The 19392-nt window shown below is 43.3% G+C and overlaps 1 protein-coding gene across 1 annotated transcript in view; it reads right to left on the reverse strand.

The window, feature by feature from the left end:
- MMS22L (MMS22 like, DNA repair protein) overlaps nt 1-19392 on the reverse strand; it is a 134666-nt gene that overhangs the window by 84851 nt on the left and 30423 nt on the right. Inside the window, exons 6-10 of the mRNA XM_088472142.1 lie at nt 17749-17842; nt 4180-4310; nt 3162-3272; nt 809-988; nt 135-197 (exon numbers count right to left, since the gene is read on the reverse strand). Of these exons, the coding sequence (XP_088328268.1) occupies nt 135-197; nt 809-988; nt 3162-3272; nt 4180-4310; nt 17749-17842 (579 nt within the window). The remainder of the gene's footprint in view (nt 1-134; nt 198-808; nt 989-3161; nt 3273-4179; nt 4311-17748; nt 17843-19392) is intronic.

Consider the following 19392-nt stretch of genomic DNA (forward strand, 5'->3'; position numbering starts at 1 on the left):
AAAGGCTTCTGGAGAAGCTAAGGAATGATTTATTAAATTGCAAATAAATCAAAGGGTGCAGACGTTAGCAAAGGGTGCAGACGTGAGTCAGTTTACAAGGTGCACACATTCTTTAAGACAAATAAATGTTATACCTGCGCATCACTTGATTTCTTCAAAATCTCCTCCACAAATTTCCAATTTGAATTTATTTCAATCTGATACAAGAAAATCATAAAAAAAAGTTTCACAAAAATCAGGAAATATAACTGAAGGCTAAATTCAAAATTGAATTTACCTCTGCTGAACAATCTATTAAATACCCCATAAAACATTTATTTAAAACTTTAAAATACTTATACTAAAGCTGCAATTGGATAACATTCTTCTAAGAAGGTAATCCTATAAAGTATAGGGGGGGAAGGGGTCAGAAAAGTTGTACTGAGCGGGGAAATTGCCACACTTCCACTTAACTGCAGTTTCTACCTACCTTTCTCCCTATTGTGTTCACCTATATCCCCTATAGATTGTAAGCATGGCTAGTTTCCTTTAGTCTTCTCTATAAAATTATGCCAATTGCACATTGTAATTATATATCTATGTAAAATTGTTTGCATTAGTCTGTACTTGTGTAATTTGTCAGTTTTATCCAAATTACAAGTGCTATGGAAATCTGGTAAACCCTTTAATAACAGTATTTTTTATATAGCACCCACATATTCCATAGATCCTTCTAAATAAAAGCAAATATTATTATTATTATTATTAATAATAATAAATACATACAACTAATAAAGCGAGAAACAAAATATATAGAAAATAAACTCACATTCTCCTCTGGAATGCCTTTCCTATCAAGTTGATACAGTGGTGAAACATGTGAAACAAGCCACCAACAAAGTCCCAAAGGATCTTTACATTGTACCACATTGCAAATGTGGTGTGCTCCAGTCCCAATGTTACCCTGAAGAAGGCTCCTCAACAATTTACTGATCAAATTCCAGAAACTCTAAAAATACAAACATTGCTTTGTAATTATGTATGCTAATGAAATGAAAACGAATATTTTGATGTTAGACTTCCAGAGGTGTATTAGGGACAAATGGATTGGTGGACAATTAAAAAGTTGCGATTCTGCAGAACAGTGACTCACCGTGCACCTAACTCAGATTAACAGACTGTTCAAGATATTATAACCAGTCTGGATAAGTAGCCAAATAAAAGTGGAATGAAAGCTGGTCTGGTTATGTGGGCTACTGATCTCTTAATGATCTCCGTAAAATCAAAGAGGTATCCTGTAAGCAGTGCACAGCGATCCTAGATTTTAGAAAGCAAAGCTCCTTCCGCTTCTCTCCAGCACATCTAGCTCCTTCAGAGGAATGCTTTTTGTGTGTAAAGCTGGGTACATACTATACGATGTATCGACTGACATATGGTACCAACGCAGATTGGAAAGGATATATCGTACACATCGTATAGTGTGTACGCCCGTCATAGACAATGGTCGTTCATCGCAATGTCTGCTGTTCTGCACGACAGATAGGATTATGCAATGAATAATGTAGTGCTGTTACATGCAGCATGTAACACCACATCGCACCGTTGTACACCGGATTGTGCAGTGTGTACGGCACACGCAATATATCGTTACAATGCATTGCTGGGTCACATCGCCGTACAGTGCTTCATTAAGGCTAGATTGAGATCAGTCTGATCACAGGTGAGCTTAAACTGCATTGTGCACATTTAGCTTTTGGACTCAAATTGGAAATATTAAATTGAATGACAAATAGCCTACATAGGGCACATACATAATAACCACTGTATTCATATATTTAAATTATGTATAGCTTCAACAGCCTAGTGAGTTGTGTTTGCTCACTAAAAACCTTAAAAAGACACCATACAAGAGACATCAGATAGGGAGTTGCTCTCATATAATACCAATAATTTAATTATCACCTCTTAAGCTGCATACACACACACACACCGATTTTGTTACCAACGATTTTCTGTCAGAATTTTTAAAGTATATGAATAGAGGAAGGGAAAAATGGAAAGGACTTTTGCACTAGTAGGTATATATAAGCTAGTAACACAAATACCCAAATTTAATTATTATCAAATGATATTTGTAAAGATAATGGGGGTGCTGCCAAGAACATTAATATATCAAAACGCAAGAAGAGAAAAGAGTGTCCTCTTTGTTGGCGCGCTAAAGATAATTATAAAATATAACTTTAAAGTTATATTTTATAATTATCTTTAGTGCGCCAACAAAGAGGACACTCTTTTCTCTTCTTGCGTTTAAAATTTTTAAAGTGCAATGAACGATTTTTTTGAACTACAAACGATTTTTGCATATTCCCTTAATGAAAATCGTTGAGTTGACAAGTCTGACTGAACTACAAACGTGAACTCACATGAACGATAATCGTTCATCGTTTGACTCAGAAAGTGAACGATTTTGTTAAACGATATTGTTTAACGATAAACGTTCAAAAAATCATTGTGTGTGTATGCAGCTTTAGAATGGCAGAAAAATAAAAAGTTCAAGACACCACTTGTATATTCAGAATAAACTTTATATGAAAAAAATAATACATGTATGTATAAAATGCGCATAAGTATAAAAAGTAGCACTAATATAAATCACAATTTCAACAAACCGGTCTCTACCGACATATAATATTAATATAATATCCACACACCCCAAGGAGAATGTCCTACTTAGTTAGCAAAGGAGCTCAAATTACCAGTGGAATTCTGGCTCTTATAATTAGATACTCCTACAATGCAAAAGTTTGTGGGTTACACAAATGTCCACTTCTCACTTTCCGGGCTTTGATAAATTGGAGCAACACGCATCAGAGATTACCGGCAACCTTTTGAAAAAAAAACCCGCTCAATTAAGCGAAAATCAACATTGCGTAGTACTCTGAATCAGGCCCACAGTATGCTTCCTTTTTACAGTGTCTCTCAAAACTGTTGGCTCCTCTGGAGTGGTTTAAAATAGGTATAATATTTGCCAGACTGTTTGGTAAACATTTTGTAATTATCTCAAGAAATGCTCACAGTAAATGCAGAGAAGCACAAATTTTATTGAAAAACTACACTCCTGTGTTGCATCGTAATAAATGCACAATACTAGTAAAAACACTTAGAACACTTCGAACTCTTACCTCTGAGGAGCCTTGGCTCCTATGGTCAAGAAGATGGATAACCAAAATCCACATCTCTTTGATACACATACAAGAATGAAATTGACTGCTCAGTGCTTCGGATGGACGCACCTAGGGTGAAAAAGAAAAAACAAAAACACAATCTTATCTTACTTAGGCATACTGCAAAGAGATCATTCTAAAACAGTTTATTTTTAGTCATGATTCACAAAATGTTAAAATGGCTTTTTGGTCCAAACGTGTTCATAAAAGATTATATATAAAATAAACAAAATATATTTATAAAATTATATGAAATAAAAGATAAGATAAAAAAGATGATTAAAAATGCCTTTTGGTTTTATCTGATAAAATTCTATAATACTTAGGGGGAATTCAATTAGGCCCGAAGTGGGTACTTTATCGGGGGCATGGTCTAATCAGGGGAGGCGTGGCCACACAACTTTGAAAAAAAAAACAAAAAAACTATTTGCGCGGAGCTAATGAGAGGGTGCTGTGAGCCCCTCAGCCAGGAACAAAACAGGGCGGGGGAGAGATCACTCCCCCCCACCCCTGCACAGGCAGAAGAGAGGAGACTGCTGCTGCTCAGCGGCAAAGGTCTCCCTAGTCCCACTGCAGCTCAGCATACAGCAGCGTGTGCTGAGCTGCTGACAGCTGCTTATGGGGCATTTCTTTTCAGGAGCTCAGCAGGCTCTGAAAAAAATCCCAGATAACAGGTTTCAGGCAGGTGTGTTAACACATAGGATCTGTGATACGTTAACAGACCCTATGTATTTGTCCAAAAACAGATAATTTTTTTGAAAAATAAAACGGGATCTAATTGAATTGCCTGAAGGCAATTCAAGTGTTAAAAATTACATTTTATTTGCCAGAAAAAAATATCAGGTCTAACTGAATTCCCCCGAGACCGCCATCTTATGAAAAGCACACGTCCATTATAATGGTCTCTGTTACTGTATGAAATCTTTTTCCAGGCTATTAAACAAACATATAACAAAGATAAATGCAAAAGTAGTACCTTGGAATACAAAGTTGATGCCAAAGCAATAAGACTACAAATTAAGTTTTCACAATGGTCCTTAAACAAGCTCACACTTGTTAAATTTTCTCCAATTAGATTTATAAACTGATGAGCATACACAATTTGACCTAGAGAAGAAAAAAAGTTGTAATATCAGGAGCGTATTCAATCACAGCAGAGAAAACTAAACGATTGAATGTGCATGGTACGTAGGAAAGCTCCTTACAAAACAAATAGGTCATTGGCTGTAGCTCCCTAGTCTTTTGTGTGTGTCCTCACATTCCTGAGAAAAACACATTAGGGAAGGTATATTATAGGCTAGCATGAAGTATATCGAACAAACAAAATAATCGGTAAGTTATAATTTGCCCGTTTTCTTCTTCATACTTCATGGCAGCCATTACTCTGGGATTTACCAAAACATAATATATGGGAGGGAATGATAAATAGTCAACAGAAACAAAGTTTATGCTTAATGACCATATTTATTCATGCCACTGCCCCCATGAGGACTTGACTAACAAAGTGGGCATCTGAAACATCCAAAGCATAATGCCTTGAGAAAGTATGAACAGATGACCAGGTAGCCGCTGCACAGATGTCCTTCACATATACTTGAGCCTTCTTAGTTCATAAAGTTGCCATTGCCCTGGCTGAGTGTGCCTTCAGATTCTCTGGAGCTTTATGACCACTTTCCACATATACAAATGTAAACGGTTGTTTGATACCAAATTGCAATCGTCCTAGTTTCGTGCGTGCCCCACCTTTCCTTGCACCTGTATGTCATGCCTGAGGGTTGGTTTGGGTTGGAACAGACGTGGGAGGCTGAAGAGTATATTTGAGAGGCGTGAATGAACTTATGTGACTGGAGCCAGGACTTCCTCTTGTATTGATGCGAGGAGGTAGAGATACTGCAGTGGATGATAGGCCCGAAGGCGAGAACAGGAATAGAATGTCTTTATTGAACAGCAGGTTGATGAATTGAAGAACTTAATTGATATGAGTCAGATGTTTAGGAATTGATGAACTTGATCGGATGGGACCGATGAGGGCAGCAACAAGCCTCAGTGATAAACCAGACTGGAGTGCAAGATGGTACAAGAGACTTGTTTACCAGATTTAGAAACTGGATATAATGGACTGGGAGGGGTGATTCAGCAAGGATCGCAATTGCAAAGCTGCAACTGTGTATGACACCCACTACTGCATTTGCGATGACAGCACTGCGACTGAGGTCACACGATAGAATCACCATCGCAACCATCAGTGGTCACGATGGTGGACGGTGTCAGGCCGCTAGCCGAGTAAGTCTCAGCTTACTCAGGCTGGCTGGCGAGGTCAGGAAGCTGCGTCCCTGGCCTTGCCACTCCCGGAAAAGGGGGCGGACACCCTGCATGCTACTATGCAGGACCCATTCTGCACACTTGCAAAATGAGTCCTGCGCACTCGCAGATTCCTGATTATCGGGAATCTGCATTCAGTATTGCACGCTGAATCATCCCATGGGACCATTCAGATACAGAGTACCTGGGAGCTTAGCACATAGCTGTAACTTCAGCGAGAAACGACGTTGTACTGGCAACAGAGTCCAGCCAGGAAATGGAATTTACAGGGCAGGATCCCCAGGAATTGGATGCTGTGATCAGCTGGTCTGGAAGCAGCGCTCTTAGACGAGGAAGAGCGTCAGGTGACAGAGTCCAATATGGTACGGCCATACTGTGCTTTAGGAGGGAACTCTGGTGTGCAGCTTGTGTGCCATCATGCTGAGAAGACACGCTGTGAGAAAGGGGCTGCGGAGAGCCATTGCCATGCTCAGTGCTAGGACACTGAGCCGACGGGGCAGGAGCAGCACAGACAGACCTCAGCACCAGCCGGGAGCGATGTGCAGAGTGAGCGGACCTCTGTGCTATCCAGGGGAGATGCACAGCGCAAGCAGACCTCAGTGCCAGCCTGAACAGACACCAGAGAGGTAAGAAAGCGGTTTTTAAGGGCCAGAGCATGACACTGTATGCAGAACAAACAAATGCTTTGTTTTCTGAAACTCTTTAACTGTGTCTAAATTAGGGATGTGCAGGCTCGGATAGGTTCGAGTTTGCACGTGGAGTTCGGATTTTTCCCTCCAAAAAAACGGAACTCAGAACGAGGCAAAACGTCATCTTACATGGACGAACATCATCATTCCTGGACAAAAGACCAGGAATGATGATGTTCGTCCATGTAAGATGACGTTTTGCCTCGTTCTGAGTTCCGTTTTTTTGGAGGGAAAAATCCGAACTCCACGTGCAAACTCGAACCTATCCGAGCCTGCACATCCCTAGTCTAAATAGACAGAAATTGCACGCAACAAGTTCATTGTACAGTATGAAATCATTCCTCTTATCTTTCGGATGTGAAAAGAATGAAAGCAAAGTAATTGCTTGATTTAAATGAATTGCTGATACTACTTTCGGCAACTGTGTCTGGCAAGATATTACAGTAGGGCTCTTCTGCCCATAACACTTGAAGTTCAGCAACTCTCCTTGCTGAAGTAATAGCGGTTAGAAAAAGTACTTTCCAGGTTAGCAGATTTACTGGACTCATGTAATAAGTTCAAACGGAGGTAACAATGCATTCAGTATTAGGTTCAAGCTCATTTCATTGCCTGGCAGAACATTTTAACAAGATTCTCTTCAGATAACCTTCTGTCCAGCAGAACACTTAATGATGCTATTTGTACCTTAAAGGTTGAAGCTGCCAGACCTTTGTCAAGCCATCATGCAGAAATTACAGTACTTGGGGTGTATAGGCCTTCATAACATCAAATCTTGAGCCAGCCCAAAATATAAAGGTTTTCCAGGTTCTATAATAAATTTCTAAAGTTACTTGCTTGCCTAAGAAATCATACCACTTCTTCAGATAGTCCTTTCTGTCCTAGTAGCTCCCATTCAACTTCAGCATTGTCAAACGAAGATTTTGAAGATTCGGATAGAACAACGGACCCTGATGCAACAGCCCTGGTGTGATCGGAAAAGTCCATGGATTTTCCACCGCCATTTTAATTACTGTCGGGAACCACACTCTTCTTGGCCAGTAAGGAAAGACTATTATGCCTTCTACTTGTTCTTCTTTTTCTTTTTTTTTTAAATATTGGAAATTATTGGAAAATGGTGGGAACACAGGGAGTCATTCAGACCCGCTCGTGAGCGCAGGACGCCTGCAAACGGGTCGATGGTGCCCTACTGCGCATGACGGAGGGAGCTCCGTCGTGCACATGCGCGAGACCCGGCTAGCGACGGGGTAGCTGTCGCTCCGGGTCTCGCACCAAAGGGGGCGTGCTGTCGATGTTGATTGACAGCACGCCCCCTTTGGTGGGCGTGGGTGCCAGATGGAGGCGGTTCCCATGGGAACGCCTACCGTCTGAAGCCGGCCCCACTGACATCAGTAGTGATGTCAGTGGGAGTGATTTTGGCTCTGATAGAGCCAAAATCACTCCAGGGCTTGCAGCAGCGAGACTTGACCATCTTGACCATCGCGACTATCATCATGGACGCTCGCTATAGCTGTGGGTGGTCACCCACAGCTATGCGAGCGTCCAAGACGCCGCTCCATTTTCATGTAGGAGTGCCCTGATTCAGAGCGAGCGCTCTGGTCAGAGCGTCCGGCTCTGAATCAGGCCCACATATCCTAGTTTGAAATTCCATGGTAGGGAAAATATAGTGTCCACTCCACTTGTTCATGTCAGATGGTGCCTGAAAAAAAAAAAATTAAAAATAAGAGTTATGGTAGACTTACCTTTGGTCACTTTTTCTTCGAGGTCCATAGGGCCAACAGGGATACCATGGGGAAATGTGGTTGGAGTGATCCAGGCACCAAACAGTTAAGCATTCAGCTCCCAGGATGCCTCTGGTCCTCCACATATACACCGCCCCTGGCCACAGGCAATCAGTTTTTCGTTTGGTGCGGCAGGATTCAGTTTTGTAAACAAACCCAAGGCAGGAGAAGGAAGGAAAATGTTCACCAGAAATACTCACACAAGATGAGGGAATTTCGTAACCGAAAGAAAAATTACCCAGGTGCGTCAAGGTGGGTGCCCTGTGGACCTTAAAGAAAAAGTTAACAAAAAGGTAAGTCTACTATAACTAATTTTATTCTTCAAGGTCCAAAGGGTGTCCACACGGATACCATGGGGATGTCCTAATGCAGTTCCCCTAAGGGTAGGGACGCTCCTGAGCAGAAAGGAGAACCACCCAAAGGAAACATCCCGAGAGGCAAAAGTGTCAAAGGTGTAGAACCTAAGAAAGGTATGGACAGAAGACCACGTGGCCACCTTGCATAATTTTTCAGCAGAGGTACCACGATGAAATGCCCACGATGGTCCCACAGACCGGGTAGAATGTGCTGTCGCCGTGTTTGGAGCAGGAAGATCAGCCCGCGTGTAAGCTTGAGAGATAGTCATACGCAACCATCTTACCAGAGTTTGTTAGCTGGCCAGCCTCGTTTGTGAAAACCAACACAAAAAGAGCGTCTCATCTTCTAAAAGAGTTTGTACGATTCACATAGATACGGAGAGCACGAACCACATCCAGGGAGGCTTCACCTACAGAAATGTCTGAAGACTGGAAAGCTGGAACCACAATCTCTTCATTCACATGAAGACGGGACACTACCTTAAGAAGGTAATCCGCCCATGTACGGAGAACAGCTCTATCCTGGAGAAAAAAATCAAAAAAAGGGGAGCGATAAGAGAGTGCTGCCAAATAAGAGACTCTGCATGCAGAGGAAATAGTAGATTTGAAGTGGTTGACAGTGAAGACACTTTTTCTCCTCTCTGAGTCCAGAGGTTCAAATGGGGGAGACTGTAGCCCCTTGAGAACCAAAGACAAATCCCACGGTGCCACTCGTGGGACAAAAAGGTGGCTGAACTCGGAGAACACCCTGAAAAAGAATGCCAACATCCGGCAGAGAAGCGATCCTTTGCTGGAACCAAAATGACAGCGCAGAAACCTGTACTCTCAGGGTGGCCAGGTGCAGACAGATGTCTAACATAGCCTGGAGAAAAGCAAGTACCCGGGAAACCCTAAAAACCTTAGGGTCATACTTCTGTGAGAACACCATTGACCCAAGGAGTGCCAAACTCTATAATAGATGCGGACAGATGAAAGGTGCCCATCCACTAAAAGACCTCAGAACGACTGCACGATTACGACATTGTAATCATGCAGTCGTTTGTCAGTCTGTGATGTGCCTTCACTGACCGAGCAGTCGTTTAGTGTAGACACATCAATCATCTCCTAACATGCTGAACCTGACGTTATAGTCAGGTTGTCCAGCATGTTTGCCTGATGATAGGTGTCTAAACAACCAGCGGGAGCGCACATTGCAGATTGTAAAATATTTTTAAAATGACCAGCAAACGATTTTCAAACGATTATCGAATGATTACAATATCGTTATGGTTCAATTTAATAGCCTAGTGAATGGGCACCTGAAGGCTTTCGTGCCTTAAGCATCATCTGAATCACAGAGCTGGAGAAACTCCTGGCTCTTAAGATGGAAAACTCAAGAGCCACGCCGTCAAAGACCAATGAAGTAAGTCCGGATGCAGTCAGGGACCCTGCATTAACAGCTCCGGCCATAGAGGTAGAGGAAACAGAGTGTCTATGGATAGATTCCGTATGTCGGTGAACCAATGGCGCCTGGGCCAAGCAGGAGCTACTAGTATTACTGTGCGACCTTCCTGCTTGAATTTCCCGAGGACCCTTGGGAGGAGGGAAATCGGAGAGGTACGCCAGCTTGAAGTCCCACCTCACTGCCAGCGCGTCCATGAAGGCGGCTGAGGGATCTCTGGTCCTGGACCTGTACCTGGGGACCTTGTGGTTGTGACGTGAGGCCATGAGGTCTACGCTTGGTAGGCCCCATCTATTCGCCAGAAATTGAAAAACCACCGGGTGAAGAGCCCACTCTCCAGCATGTATGTCCTGACGACTTAGGAAGTCTGCTTCCCAGTAGAGGACTCCCGGAATTAATATTGCCAAGATAGCCGGAAGGTGACATTCTGTCCAGATAAGAATGTTTGTCGCTGCCCGACTTTGCGTGCCTCCCGGGATGACTCTGGACCGGCCTGCCATGGAGTAGGTCCTGTGTCAGGTTGAGCGCTTTGTATACTGCACGAAGCTCCAGGATGTTTATGGGTAGGTAATTTTCCTGATTTGTCCATCTTCCCTGAAAGTTATGATGACCTGTCACCACCCCCCATCCGCGAAGACTAGCGTCCATGGTGAGAAGCACTTAATTTGGAATCCAGAATGTGTGACCCTTGTCCAGATGAGCCTTTTGTAGCCACCACGAGAGAGAGAGCGCCGAACCCTCTTGGACCGTATTAGATGATACTCTCCCGGTGGAACAGGCAGTATCAATTGTTTCAGAAGCCTGTAGTGTAACTGAGCATATTCCACCATGTCGAAGGTGGATACCATTGAACCCAGGACCTGCATCGCTGATAGAATAGATATCCTTTGCTTGCGGAGCAATTTACGCACTCGCAATAATAGGGCCAAAATCTTGTCCCCTGGAAGAAACACCCTTTGTTCCTGAAAATCCAGAAGTGCCAACAATTGTACCATCCGCTATATTGGAGAAAGGGAGGATTACTTCCAATTGATGATTGAGCCGTGCATCTGTAGGCAGTCAATGGTAGGTTGGAGATGATGTTGAAGAACAGCTGGAGACTGTGCCAATATCAGAAGGTTGTCCAGGTATGGCAGTATTCCGATTCCCTGACGCCTGAGCTAGGCAGTCATAACCGCCATTATTTTGGTGAAGACCCAAGGGGTCATTGATAGATCAAAGGGCAGTGTCTGAAATTGGTAATGTTGTTCCAGGACAGCAAACCGTATACATTTTGGGTGGGATGGCATAATAGGCACATGCAAATATGCATCCTGAATGTCCAGGGAAGCCATAAAATCCCCAGGTTCCATAGCCAAAATAATTGACCGAAGAGTCTCCATACGGAACTTGGGTACACTGATAAACTTGAGGGTTTTCAGATTTAGAATAGGGCGATGAGACCCATTTGGTTCCTGAACCAAAAACAGATTGGAATAAATAACCCCTTCCTTGTTGAACCACAGGAACCGGGATTATCACCCCTGCCCACAGCAGGGAGTAAATGACCTCCTGGAGGGCCAAGGTCTTGGTAGAATCTGATGGAGTTGTACAAAAAACATCTGGGGAGGATGCCTCCAGAAGGTGAGGGCATACCGCTGAGAGACCACTTCTTGGACCCAGGCATCTGTTTTTATTTGATGCCAGTAGTCCGCAAAATGAAGAGGTCTGCCTCCCACCCAGGGATTCCCCAGGAGGAGGCCTGCCACATCAGGCAGAGGGTTTGTCGTTCGGCCTGCAAGCTGGACGTCTGACTGGCCAGGACCTCTTAGTTTGCCGCTAGGTGGTCCTGCGAGAACTAGATGGTCTGGAGAAAGGCTGTCCTTTTGCTCTTCCCTGAGGGCAAAAGGCCTGAAAAGTAGATTGCCTAGACTTTGATGTAGCTCTTGATGGCAGACCTGCAGATTTTGAGGCTGACAGAGAAGCCACCATCTTATCCAATTCTGCTCCAAAAAGTATGTTCCCATAAAAAGGTAAGGATTGCAGAGCCTTCTTGGATACCTTATCTGCTTTCCAGGACCTTAACCAAAGGGCTCTACGAGCAACAACCGAAGCTGCCAATGCTTTAGAAGCCAGGAGCCCAGCATCTATTGCAGCGTCTCCAAAATAGGAGGCCACTTCCCGTATATGGGAGATATATGACAGCTGTACTCTGGTAGCATTTGGTAGAGTATCTTCCAATATCCCCGTCCATTCTTCAACAGCCTTGGATACCCAGGCCGCATACATAACTGGCCGAATAACCGTTCCAGACAATGAAAATACTGATTTAGGACACGTTTCAAGTTTCTGTAGGAACCTAGAAGAAGCTGATGGTATATGCAATGTAGCACTCCTGACTAACAGTAGGAGGGACTTCCCACTTCGTACATTCAGGCGGTGTGAAAGGATACAAAGATGCTAATATTTTTGTCACATGGAACAGCTGCTCAGACTTCGGAAATTCAGCTTTTACCACCGTATGGTGTTTAAACACTGGAGCCTTAGGTCTAGGAGCTGGCTCATCATCCTCTACATTTAGGATTGATTTGACCACCCTCACCAAAGAAGGGACATCCACTGTAGAAGGATGGTCCTCTTCTCCTGTGATAGACCCTGGAGAAGAACCCGGCGTATCATCTGACTCCTCCAATGATGCGTCTGAATCTACATGCTGAGCAGACTGATAAAATTATATTGTCTGCTTAGGTGCTTTAGTGGCTACCGGTCTGTTCGTCTGCAACATTTGTTGAAACGCTGCAGCTGACTGAGCGTACTCTGACTTGAGTGGGCATAAACATCCATCCAGGAAGGATATATAGGGGGGACTAACAGCAGGCTGGAACTGCTGTGGGTATCCCATTATGGGAGGCAGCGTAGGAGTAGCCAAATGGTCCACTAGCTGCGTCATAACCTGAGACAAGGAGGACACCCAAGATGGCTCCTGTACAGGGGCTGGTAGACTAGAATGGCTTGTGTGCTGTTTGTTATAAAGTCCTGAGGGGACAAGCCCGACAAACAGCTTTTACATGAATACTAGCACCGAGGCCTCAGTTCCAGTTTACCCTGCGTCTTAGACATAAGTGCAAATGTGACTGCCTTGAGAGGAAAAAAAAAAAAAATATATATATATCCCACACACCTGTAGCAAAGGGTTGAGGAGACATAGCAGTGATAGTTATACCTGATAGTACAGAAAATACAGAAAATAAAGGCAGTAACCAAACAGCACAGCCGGCAAATGTCACATATAATGCATGTACAATATACTCGCAATGGGCCCTGAATCAACTACTCAAAGTACCAGGCTTGGCAGGATTTTGAGCGCTGTATAACATGGCCTCTGGGGATTGGTATGCAGGGAGATTAGACCCAAAACCTCCCAAGACCAGCAACCTCAGCAGTGCACTGATAGTGGTTGCTGGGCGTCTCATATACAGAGGAGGGTAGAAGGAGCAACCCAGATGTGGGAAAACCTCAGCTGGATCAGCGTCTGGGTTGGGGGAGGGGCTGCCAGGGAAAGCCTACCTCCCCCATGCTGAGTTAACCCTCGGTTGACCTGGCCTTATAACATGGCCGCCGCCACTGTCCTCAACGTGATTTGTAGGAGCAGCAGCACAGGCGTCCTTTAGGATGCCTAGTGCTGCTTGCCCTGAGGTAAAAATAAATAAAAAAAACTCATAAAACAAAACGCTTGGTACTGCCTGAGCAGTCGCCCTGTTATAAAGGTGCGTCTGAATCCTGCCGCACCAAACGAAAAACTGAATGCCTGTGGCCAGGGTATATGTGGAGGAGGACCTGAGGCATCCTGGGAGCTGAAAGCTTAACTGTTTGGTGCCTGGATCACTCCAACCACAGAAGAAAAATGTGATACCTTTGTGTTCTGATGTGTCGCCATTAAATATATCTGTGGATGACCAAAATTTAGCACTATTTTCTGAAAAACTTGCGCATCCAACTTCGACTCTCCTGGTAGTAACTGTGTGTCTACTGAGGAAATCTGCACTAACATTGACCTCCCCTGACACGTGAAGACCAGACAAAGAACAGAGATGATCTTCTGCCCAGTCCTGAATTCTTGACACTACTTCTATTAGGATTCAAATATTTGCAGAGGATTTCCTTTTAATTGATCCTGGAAACCATTTATTGCATTCCAAACCGCACTCACTTTTCGTTGATTTAAGGAATTCTCCTCCTCCCTGGCAGTCCAGAATCCTTGTTGACTTTGTTTTAATAGATGTGCTCCGCATCCTGCTGAGGTTGCACCGGTAGTTAGACCAAAACACTGGGTTTCTGACAATAATGTTGTGCTAAAGTTTAGTTCTGTACTTTTCCACCACAATAGAGGGCCTCTCGTGTCTTGATGTAGGCTTATCTGGTAAAACAGTTTAAACCCTTTCCTGTTGTACTGAAGTAGGTTCCACTATAACTTCCTTATTCTCCACCTTGCCCAAGGGACCTCTATGGCAGATTACATCATTCCCAATAGACGTGACCCTAAACGTAACAGTATTTAGTAGCACACCTGAACTAAGAAAACCAGATTTCGAGTCTTTGCATATCTTTCTTCTGACTACCTGCACTCCCAGGAATTTTCTTAACCTTCACAAATTTGTTCAATTGTCTGAGGTCCAGAATTGTTTGAAATCCCTGGGGTTTTCTACCAGAAAAACTGGAGAATAGAAACCTTTCCTTTCTTCGGACAGTGGGACAATTTCTACAGCTTTTAAGTTCATCACTTTCTCCAGGCTCTTTTCTAGACCTCTGACTTCTAAAGTTACCACTGGAACCTTTGACTCCACAAAATTGTTGAGTTTTGGAGTTTCTAAAAATTCTACCCTGTACCCCTGAGACACCACTTCCAGAACCCATGTGTCTTTAACCTTCTATTGTCTGGCAAATTCCAGAAGTCTGCCCACCACTGGCACTTGTGCAGGGTTCCTGTAGAAGTCATTGTCTCTGATTGCCTCTCCTGTAGGATTGGTGAAAAGACTGTCTCGTCATCCCTGAGGAGTATCTGCCACTGTATTGCTGTCCAGGTTTATAACTTCTAGCTTCTTTATACTGCAGTTTAGAAGAGAGCATAAGGTAGCTGCTACATCTATCCTGAGGCAATTTAACAGATTTACCTCCCATCATTCTGAGTATAAATTGTTTACAATGTATTACCAAAGAGCAGAGAACCCTCAAATGGTAAAGAGACCAGCCTATTTTTTTAATGCATGTCAGCTGTCCCTGAAAGTATCCATAGAGCTTTTTTTGCCATTTTGCATAAAACTGTAGCACATCAAGCGAGGCGTCACAGATATTCTATAGCTTTAATCATAATAGAGAGACTTCTCTGTAAATAATGTTTTTCTTCCAAGTCTGTGTACATAACAGATGGCCAGAAACTCAAAGTTCTGGATATTTAAGCTATAGCAACACCAGATTTCAGAGAAATTGCAGCAGAGCTACACACTTTTTAAGGAACTTTCAATCTTTTTATCCATGCTATCTCTTATTACCATCTTCAAGAGGGATAGTAGTTTTAGATACAACCTCAGTGATAGCTGCATCAACTTTAGGAATAGCATACCAAGATAAAACTTGTTCATCATTAATAGGATACATCTGATCAATCCTCTTGATATTACCTAGACATTTATCAACACTCTGCCATTCAATACATAAACTTTCCTTCCTAACTTTACGCACTGGAAAATACCTGCTTGTTTGGACAGGTCTTCAAACAGAAAATCCTGTTCAATGAATTATAAGGATACTGTGGAAATTGATTTATAGATATTCTTCAGTAGACTATGCACAAGATTTCAAACTAAATACTCTATCATCTTGAACTTCACCAAATTCCTCACTAGTGACATTCTCTTTACCATGTTCAAGAGCAAAATCAGATTAAAATGATTCATAATCAAACTCTAAGCTATTTTGTGATCTAGATCTCTTAGAACCCTGCGACTCTAAAAACTCTTCCTTAGTAACAAAGCAGTTTTTCATCCATTCCATTACATCTTGTAGCTGTTTAGACTGACCATCCACAGGAGTAGTTTCTTTCTGACAGACACTGCAGAACCTAGAATCTTAACCAGAAAAGGGCTTATCACATGCAGGACAAACATTTGCAAAGTGTTTCTTCTTACAAATCCTCTTCCTAGCTCTCAAAGCTGGAGACACACTGCAGAATGGGATGAAATTGCTACACACCCTGACTAACTAAATTATTAAAAGGTGCCCTCTATGAGGACTTGCCTCTTTTGGGCACATACAGGCTTTTGGGGAAAAGTCTCCTTTTTTCCATGTAGTTTGAGGCAGAGGACCATTAAGCACAATCCAGGTCTAGCAAAATCAGGGCACAGCAGCTCCATTTCATCCTGTGTGCTGCGCCATCTTTAAGCCTGTAACCCTTGACCTGGGGCAGATGCATGTGCAGACCATCTGATGCACGGACTACTGGGATGGCCTAGTGATCGGTACTTCCGTCTGCCGCCAGCCCTCCCCAGCATCGCCACCTACAGCCAGCCATCGCCAGCACTTCCGCCGGTACACGAGAGGAGACAGAGCAGCTGCCTGAACAACTGAGGCGTAACGTGCAGCGGGAGACACAGCCAATGGCACGGATACCAGAGGCAAATCAGGTGCATACTCATGGGCCCATTAGATTCAGCGCACACCAGCCTCTCCCCAGGGTGCCACTCCTTCCAGATTGTGGCTCCTAGAGACGCATTTACAAGGCAATCGTTGAGGCAAGTCCTAGAACCAAAATAACAAACGTCATACACTATCTCTAACTGGGAGACAAGAAAAAAAAAAAAAGACCAGGGAGCAACAGGGGAATGTAACCTATATATCCCAAGTGGACGGTTCCTAAGCGAAGACAAAAAACTTCCTGTCTAGTACTAGGTGAATGGGATGTAATCCCAGAGTAACAGCTGACATGAAGTAGGAAGAACAACCACCATTTCTCCATTAAACACATAAAAAAAACCAACAAAAAAAAAAACCAACAACTGAAATGAGGTTTCATTGCAAACATACAAAATGCCCCCAGTCATCATGAAGGGGTTTAAAAAGGTGAACGAAAAACACACATATCAACATACTATCCTTCACACATATTCATCAATTATTTACATGTCCAGTTAGAGTTTTAATACACCACCTGATTTGAATTAAAAAGACTCATCTCCCATAAGACTATTCAAAGCTGCGGTGAGCAGTTCCCCTAGACCAGGGGTCAGGGAACTTTACCTTTTACCCCAAAAGGTATTTAGATACGCCGACGTCAGCCCCTTGATTTGGAAGGAAGGAAATCATATAGTAGTGCCCCCATAGTTATGCCCCTGTAGTAGTGCTCCCATAGTTATGCCCCTGTAGTAGTGCCCCCATAGTTATGCCCCTGTAGTAGTGCCCCCATAGTTATGCCCCTGTAATAGTGCCCCTTGTACAATAAAATAAAACACTTACCTTAATCCCCGCTCCCGCCGCCGTCCTGTCCGCCCGGCTACTCCTCGGAAGTATGGGAGAGATGTCATGACGTCTCTCCCATAGTGCGCATTGAGAGAGCCGGAAGCTGGAGTTCAGAAGAGAACTCCAGCCTCCGGCTAACGCGGCGCTGCAGGGAAGGAGCCGGGCGCCTGCTGGTAATAACATCTCAGCGGGCGTCTGGCTTACAGCCTCCCTGCGGCGCCAGGCTGGAGGTCACTAACGCCGGGTGCAACAGGTGCGCCGCTGCACCCGGTGCCAGTGACCTCCATTCCTGGGGGTAATGGACGGACAGCCAGGCACGCAATGATTCATATGCATGCCCGGCTGTCCGTCCATTGCCCCCAGGAATTTCATTTTTACCTCATGTGGGTAATTTACCCCTGTTCCCCGACAACTGCCCTAGACTGCTACCACAAGAGGTAAAGTAATATTTAAATAAAAGGAAGTTACCTTGTAATTTTTCTCCTAAAATCTGCAGGATTTCTAATATGGACCAATGAAGATCTAAGTGAAGATGAAGCAGATGCCAGGATGCTGGAAAGACCTGAAAAATATTTACAGAGAATAGAACAAGAAAATAATGAAAAAAAAACAAAAACAAAAAAACAATGACACTATTTTCCTTGAGTCATATCGAGCATGGGTAACATACATCTAAATAGCACAATGGGGGCAGCTGGATAATGTTCAGAGAACTTGTATAGGGCAAATTATGTAGCCCCATATCACAAGCATATATTTCACTCAATACAAGCAGAGATTAATGCAGGATTGTATATACTTTTGTATCTAGAAAGCAGATGACCTAGATCGCGTTATGGCAAAAGTTGCAAGACATCAATATGCTGGCATGTCATTACCAGACTCATTACCAGATTCTTTTTTAGCCCAGAAGGTCACAAAAGGAACACAAAACATTATACACATCTTCTACGTATGGGGACTCGAGGGTTAATAGTCCACGTCTGTAACCGCAATAGGATAACATGTATGGTTACCACCACCTGCTTTACCCAGTGCAGTGCCATTAAGACAGTTAACAACGCAACTTTTATAAACTGCGTCAGTAAATTATAGTAACTGCTAAAGCACAGATATACAGATTTGCTTAAAAAAATAAACAAACAACAAATTAGACCTTTCAACTTGGTTGGTCACCAACGAAGGAGGGCAGTTGCTAGCACAAGGTAATTCCACAGACAACCCTCCAAAGCAGTCTCTAGAACTTCATAAGGGCTTCTGTTAATACCAGAAGACCCCCCTATAAGGTGCACCAGGGATCATTTATTGCCAGTCAAATCAATCTTTCACATAGAGGAAAAACTTGCAGACACGTCTTTTGGGAGGTGATTAACTCATGATTATTTTAGGGAAAATATTTGGGTTGTGGCTTATTTGACCACATATGACATTTAAAAAGATAATAACTCTGAAGACGAGACGACTGCCATTTTCATTAGTGTATTTGTGTAGGTAGATTTTTATTTATAATGACATAATAATGGGAGATTCCTGGGTATTTTTAGACTTAATGTTTTCTGCAGGATATGTTAATGTCTGGTGATCACCAGCTAATAACTACTGAAAGAAAGCCCCCCTCTTTCAAACGAGGGTGAGCCCCAATTACTGAAGTGCCATATAAGTGCCCTCACCCATCCATCAGTTCTACTAGTACATAGCATTCCTGCAGTTCAGTTTGATTTTGTATGGTGATCACAAGACAACTAGGTGGGTACACTTTAGAACAATGTGCTTCCCGGGCAACGGGGCGTCATTGCGGTCGCCCGTACACACGCAAGATATATCATTCAGTAACCGCACCAAGAAACATGGTGTCACACACGATAACTTCTGATCTGCCATGCAGCATGACAGATCAGAAGAGGTTGTGTATATAACCCACAAGAGCATGCAATTGGGCGCACACACTGTGCTATCCAACGATATGTCATTCCAATTTGCCTGGAAACAACATATCTTGCCGATATCGCTCTAGCCATCCCCTAACGTCTAGTGCAGAGCTCTCCTAACAATGTGACCTCGCCTCCTGCCAATGATATGGATGATAGAGAGGTAACTGAATAATTCTTACAA

The sequence above is a fragment of the Taudactylus pleione genome, unplaced genomic scaffold, assembly GCF_031769625.1.
Source record: "Taudactylus pleione unplaced genomic scaffold, aTauple2 ptg000015l, whole genome shotgun sequence".
Classification (NCBI taxonomy): Eukaryota; Metazoa; Chordata; class Amphibia; order Anura; family Myobatrachidae; genus Taudactylus; species Taudactylus pleione.